The sequence below is a fragment of the Mus caroli genome, unplaced genomic scaffold (genome assembly GCF_978045245.1).
Source record: "Mus caroli unplaced genomic scaffold, Mus_caroli_1 scaffold_13, whole genome shotgun sequence".
In the NCBI taxonomy this organism is placed as follows: domain Eukaryota; kingdom Metazoa; phylum Chordata; class Mammalia; order Rodentia; family Muridae; genus Mus; species Mus caroli.
In genome coordinates, this window is record NW_028227268.1 from 9365365 (window position 1) to 9370982 (window position 5618).

Consider the following 5618-nt stretch of genomic DNA (forward strand, 5'->3'; position numbering starts at 1 on the left):
AGAAAAAAAACCCCACGAGGACGGACAAAAAAGCATTTGTACAAATCTAGAAAGAAGAATTCAAAGAGACTTGCTTTTAGTAATAAAAAAAGATTAAAGAGATAAATTAAAAACAACAACAACAAAAAAAGGTTACAGTTAAGAACATAATTTAACAAAAGATGACTATACCCTTTGAGGAAGGCGGCAACAATCTACCTTAGAGACAGTAAATTAAAAAAGGAAAAAAAAAAAAAGAAGAAGAAAAAGAAAAACAAGAAAGAAAAAAAGGAAGGAGTTTTTTTTTTTTTTAAATGAAAACTCCTCCTTACAAAATAAATAATTTCAGCACATGGGATGTCTTGAAGGTTAAACGCTGGTATTCAGGGAGGTACAGGTGATGGTCTGAGCAGGCAAACTCCAGCATCTGCTGGCCACATGGGGCCCAGGAGGCAACCAGGGAAAATGTGCTTGGGCACTTAGGGCTGCTTGAAAAATCTTCCCCAAGAAATTTTGGTCTCCTTTGCTTGCCCCTGGCTTTCCTTCTGAGGCTGCAGCCAGGAAGCAGGCAAAGGCACAGTGAATGTTCTAGGAACAGCATATATTTTCCCAGCAGCCGGGATTTAAGGCTCAAGGTGTTTTCTTCTCGTTTTTAAAATATATATAGATATATATATATATGATAAAGCTCACTGATGCTCTATGTTATCTGTTTATTCCCCTTATTGCAAAAGAAGGCTTTCTTTCTTTCTTTCTTTCTTTCTTTCTTTCTTTCTTTCTTTCTTTCTTTCTCTCTCTCTCTCTCTCTCTCTCTCTCTCTCTCTCTCTCTTTCTTTCTTTTAAGGCAGCTACTCTTGAAATCCAAGAGCCTGGGGAATTAATCAAAGCTCACCCCCAAAACTGATGGTGTAACAAAATTCTGTGTATTATTTATGTTACTATAACAACACACTTTTTTTCCTTTTTCTTTTTTCCATTTTTTTTGTATTTTTTTGTTTTTGTTTGTTTGTTTAGGAGAAAGCAAATCTGTACAAAAATACTCTGGTTGCAAGGAAGGCTAGGGGACACTCTTGAACTAGGAGTAGTTAAGCTGTTGGAAAAATAAGAGCATTTAACTTTTTTATCTAAAATATGTATAAATCCCCTCAAAATGGTAATGAGTCATACACAGTACATACTAAAAGTATTTAAAATAGAGAATATTCCTCACAGAGGACTTTTTTTCTTTAATTACGGCTAAAAAATAATTACAAAGTCCAAACAGGCAGGGAGATTCTCCAGTCGTCCTCCACGTTAACTCTGAAGGAGACAAGCCCCTCCTTGCTGATGCTGGTGGGTCCATCTGGCCAGGAGTGCTGTCCGTCTGGCCATAAGTGGCCCGGCCATTTGCAGTATGTTGTCATGAGCTCAGACAAAGTCTTAAAGTCTCTCTCCTGGAATCTCAGCAATCGTCACCTTCCTTTACATGTCTTTAAAAATTAACGACAGACAAAAAAAAAGTGTCCAAAGGAATTTCAATTGGTTCTTTATTTCTTCAGCTTTTTCTTTTTCGTTTCTTTCTTTTTTTCTTCTTTAAAAAAAAAAAAAAGATCAGCTCTGTCACCATCGCTCTTCTTTCCTCAGGGTCTGGTGAGCTGTGTGTAGACGGGTTGTTCCCAGTGCTGCGGGCTGTGGGTCTGCGGGATGGAAGGGACCCCGGAGGTGTCAGCGATGGGGGTGTACATGGGGCGCTGCGCGGGGTTCATGTAAGTGAAGGTGGAGTAGAGCCCTGAGCCCTGGCCGGCTGCGTGACTGTAGTAGGAGCCGGAGTTCTGGTGGTCGGCGTAGTCGTATTGCGAGCGGGTGATGGGCGGGTAGGAGGGGCTGTAGTGAGGAAGGTTGAAGGGGCTGTAGGAGATCTGTTGCGGGGAGTGCTGCTGCTGCTCGCTGTAGTGGCTGGGGCTCAGCTGCTCTGTCTTGATGTGCGTTCGCTGGGACTGGCCTGGCTCGCTGCTCAGCGTGGTGAGCGTGTGTGCCTGCTGCTGCTGGGGTGCCTGCGGCTGCTGCGGGGGTGCTTGCTGTTGCGGAGGCGCCTGCGGGGCTTGCGGGGCCTGCGGAGGCTGCTGCGGAGGAGGGGGCGGCGCCTGCTGCTTCGACATCCACACGTGGCCCGCGGTCGCAGGGGTGGGTGCGGTGCTGCTGATGCCATAGCTGCCAGTGTAGGTGACCTGGCCGTGGGTGGCCGGAACCCCTGGGTGGCCGTTGGGTGGCAAGTATTGGTCAAACTCATTGACGTCGAAGGTCTCGATGTTGGAGATGACGTCGCTGCTCAGTTCACCGATGTCCACGTCGCGGAAGTCGATGGGGGGCTGTCTGCCCCCCTCTGCCAGAGGACGCCCCTCTCGCTTCAGATCAACTTTGCCAGCTTGCACGTCGGTTTTGGGAGTGGTGGGTGGGGTCGGCGGACCCTGAGATTGCCCTGCAGGCCATAAAAGAGAAAGACAAACGGTAAAAAATCAACAAGCGCTTTGCAAAGCCCCTATTCTTAGGAGCCCCCTGGGGACTCTTCCTGGTTTCCAAGGTGTCATTAGGACCCGCTCCCGCGCTGGAGGCGCGCTGCACCAGCGATAAGTCGCCGAATGATTAACCCGCAGGTACACACTAGGCAAGCTCCTTTTATCAGGGGAGGGGTCTGAGGTCCCAAGGGTCCGGAAGACTAAATTGCTACCTGTAGAAGAATGTGTGCTTTTGGGGTGAGGCGCAAAGAGAAAAGTGGGTAAGTTTCATAAAGCAATTAAGACATGTTACCTTGCAATAAAGAATCCAGCTCAGGATTCATGGTTTGAGATGTGTGTGTGTGTGTGTGTGTGTGTGTGTGTGTGTGTGTGTGTGCTTGTGTGTTCGCCCGCGCCCGCGCGCCAACTTGCCTGTTTCTGAACTGGGAGGGGATGCAGGGAATAGTGTTTCCTTACTTCAGGGAACGCAAAGTCCCTACTCAGATACTTCTGGGGAGGGGGGCACCTTAAGAGTGTGCCAGGAGGACCCCCTAGGGGATCACTCGCGCCTTGCTCACCAGAGTGCTCGCCCGGGGAGTGCACCTCACTCATGCCTGAGGAGGAATGTGGGGAGTCGGCTTGCAGCGCCTTGAAGATGGCGTTAGGAGAGATGTGAGTCTGTTCCGTGGCCTCTTCGGCTTCGGCTTGTCCGTTCTTCACCGACTTCCTCCGCCGGGGCTGGTACTTGTAATCGGGGTGGTCTTTCTTGTGCTGCACGCGTAGCCGCTCCGCCTCCTCCACGAAGGGTCTCTTCTCGCTCTCGTTCAGCAGCCTGGGGGGGGGGGCGGGCAGAAGAAAAGAGGGAGGGGGGTCAATGAAACCCCGGGAGCTGTCAGGTCCCCACTCCTCCTTCGCGCACTACCCCCTCCCTCCAGTCTGCTTTCCACCCCTCTCTGAGACTCAGAACTTTCTTTCTTTCTTTTTCTTTCTTTTTCTTTTTAAAAAAGTGTTCAGAGTCGACCTGAGCGGTCACTCTTCGCCCCGCCCCCTCCCCTGGCCTCCTATTTTGGAAACCCTGAAGATGGAAATAGCTCCCTGCTGAGGCTGCTCTAAACGCCTTTGCTACCGGAGCGGTCCACCCCTCCCAACACGCAGTAAAAACTTTCCGAAAACCCACTTAAATTGCAAGAAGCTCGCTCTGTCGATCCACGCCCCTGCCGGTTCTCAGTAGCTTTCCCCAATTCTTGCCTGGGTCTCCTCCAGTCTCAGTTACACTTTCCCCTTCACTCCATCTCCCCAGGAATGAGCGCAGTTGGCCTGAGGAAGGTGGGCTTGCTTCCTCTAATTGTTCCTTTCCAGAGGGACCAGGCTGGCACACCCCCTCACTCCCTTCTACCTTCCTGAAAGCAGTCATATTCACGCCCCCCCGCCCCCCCCCCCGCCATAGCCAAGAGCAATCCCAAGAACTTTCTCAAAATCTGAGCCACTCCCCCCGCCCCCCGCCGCCCTGCATCCTGGACCAAAGACCCCAGGATGCTCAACTTCTTGGCTCAGAAAGGCGGGGCGGGGTCGGTGAGTGCAGCCCGCGTCCCCCCCCCCCCTTAGCCACCGAGCCCTCCCTGGCGGCCCGTGCGCTCACCTCCAGAGCTTGCCCAGAGTCTTGCTGAGCTCCGCGTTGTGCAGATGCGGGTACTGGTCTGCCAGCTTCCTGCGCGCAGCCTGCGCCCACACCATGAAGGCGTTCATGGGCCGCTTGACGTGTGGCTTGTTCTTGCTGGAGCCGTTGACGCGCACGGGCATGGGCACCAGCGTCCAGTCGTAGCCCTTCAGCACCTGGCTGACCGCCTCGCGGATGCACACGGGGAACTTATCTTCCTCGCTCTCCTTCTTCAGATCCGGCTCGCCCTTGGGGAAGGTGTTCTCCTGGGGCCGGGTGTTCTCCGTGTCCGAGCCGGAGCCCGAGGGACAGGGCGAACCAGCCGAGTCCTCCGACATGGTGGGGCTGGGGGCGCCAGACAGGCCCTTCTCCTGCTCGTCGGTCATCTTCATGAAGGGGTCCAGGAGATTCATACGCGAGCCCGGGGCAGGGGGCGGGTGGCCGGGAAAGGCGAGAAGCCGCGGCGGCTGGGGCTCCTCTTCCCTCAGCTGCCCGGACGCGGACGCCGAGCGAACGGCTCCCGGGGAGGTTGGCGCGTCACCGGGCTGCGGCGGCGGGCACTTAGCAGAGGCGCTGGGTGGCCGGTGCTCAGCTGCCCGCTCCAAACCCGGGGAAGGCGAGTCGGAGCGGAGGAGGAGGGAGGGAAAACAGAGAACGAAACCGGGGCCACTTGCACCCCGTCTCTCTTGCAAAGAAAAGTTCCTGAACTGAAACTGGTAGTTGTCGCTCCAACAGAAGTTTCCAGGCAGTTCCGAGCAGCGCTCTCGGCTCTCCGACTTCCAGCTCAGGGTCTCTAATAAATACTCCTCCTTCACGTTGATACCTCGGGCCAATCACGGCTAGCTCTTGAGTCATCAGTGTTGGCAAGTCGCTGATTGGACCGGATTTTGGAAGGGGGGCTGGGGAGGATTGTGGCTCCGGGTTGGGTGACGAGACAGGAGGGGAGGAGAAAGGAGGGGAGCTCAGCCAGAGGGTGGATGGTGGGGTGAGGGGAGTTGGAGGGGGGCGCGGGGCAAGCGGGGGACCCGGGACGTCCGAGTGTGTAAGTTTGCTCTCTACTCTCGGAATGTCACAGTTTTGGAACGGTCTCCGTGTGAACCGATGTGTGTGTGTGTGTGTGTGTGTGTGTGTGTGTGTGTGCGCGCGCGCGCGCGCGTGCACGCGAGCGTGTCTAGACTAGGACCCCCCACAGCCCCCCACCCCCACTTTTCGATGCTGTCTCCGTGGTACTCGGGACTTCGCTGGCGTTTACAGCAATGGAAATTGCAACAGCTGCTCGTCAAAGCGAAGCTGGGCTTCTGCGCCTGGAGTCTGCCGGCTTCCAAAAAAAGTGCTTAGAAATGGTCTTTTGGAAGCAAATGTTTGGGTGACTCAACGCCCGCTGTTCTCTGTAATAATCCATATAAATAGATTAACGCGCTCTGGTTCACCGAGGCTGGTGTGGTGGCTGGAGCTTCTGCTGCGCTCCCGCAGTGGGAATCAATGAAAACCAAAGCCGAGCACCAGGC

At 53.6% G+C, this 5618-nt stretch overlaps 1 protein-coding gene across 1 annotated transcript; it reads right to left on the reverse strand.

Moving 5' to 3' along the window:
• Nucleotides 1-428: 428 nt before the first annotated feature.
• On the reverse strand, nt 429-4904 carry Sox9 (SRY-box transcription factor 9). The gene is made up of 3 exons (XM_021176419.2): nt 4093-4904; nt 3032-3285; nt 429-2437 (listed from the first exon to the last, which is right to left on the reverse strand). Exons 1-3 carry the CDS (start codon nt 4521-4523, stop codon nt 1599-1601), a joined length of 1524 nt encoding a protein of 507 aa, XP_021032078.1. The 5' UTR covers nt 4524-4904; the 3' UTR covers nt 429-1598.
• Nucleotides 4905-5618: the final 714 nt, after the last annotated feature.

Excerpts from the sequence above, each read along its gene's own strand:
- Sox9 (XM_021176419.2), bottom strand. The coding sequence starts at position 4,523 with ATGAATCTCCTGGACCCCTTCATGAAGATGACCGACGAGCAGGAGAAG. Across the intron at positions 3,286-4,092 it reads ACTCTGGGCAAGCTCTGGAG|GCTGCTGAACGAGAGCGAGA; the intron begins GTGAGCGCACGG and ends CCCCCCCCCCAG. Across the intron at positions 2,438-3,031 it reads CTCCCCGGGCGAGCACTCTG|GGCAATCTCAGGGTCCGCCG; the intron begins GTGAGCAAGGCG and ends TATGGCCTGCAG.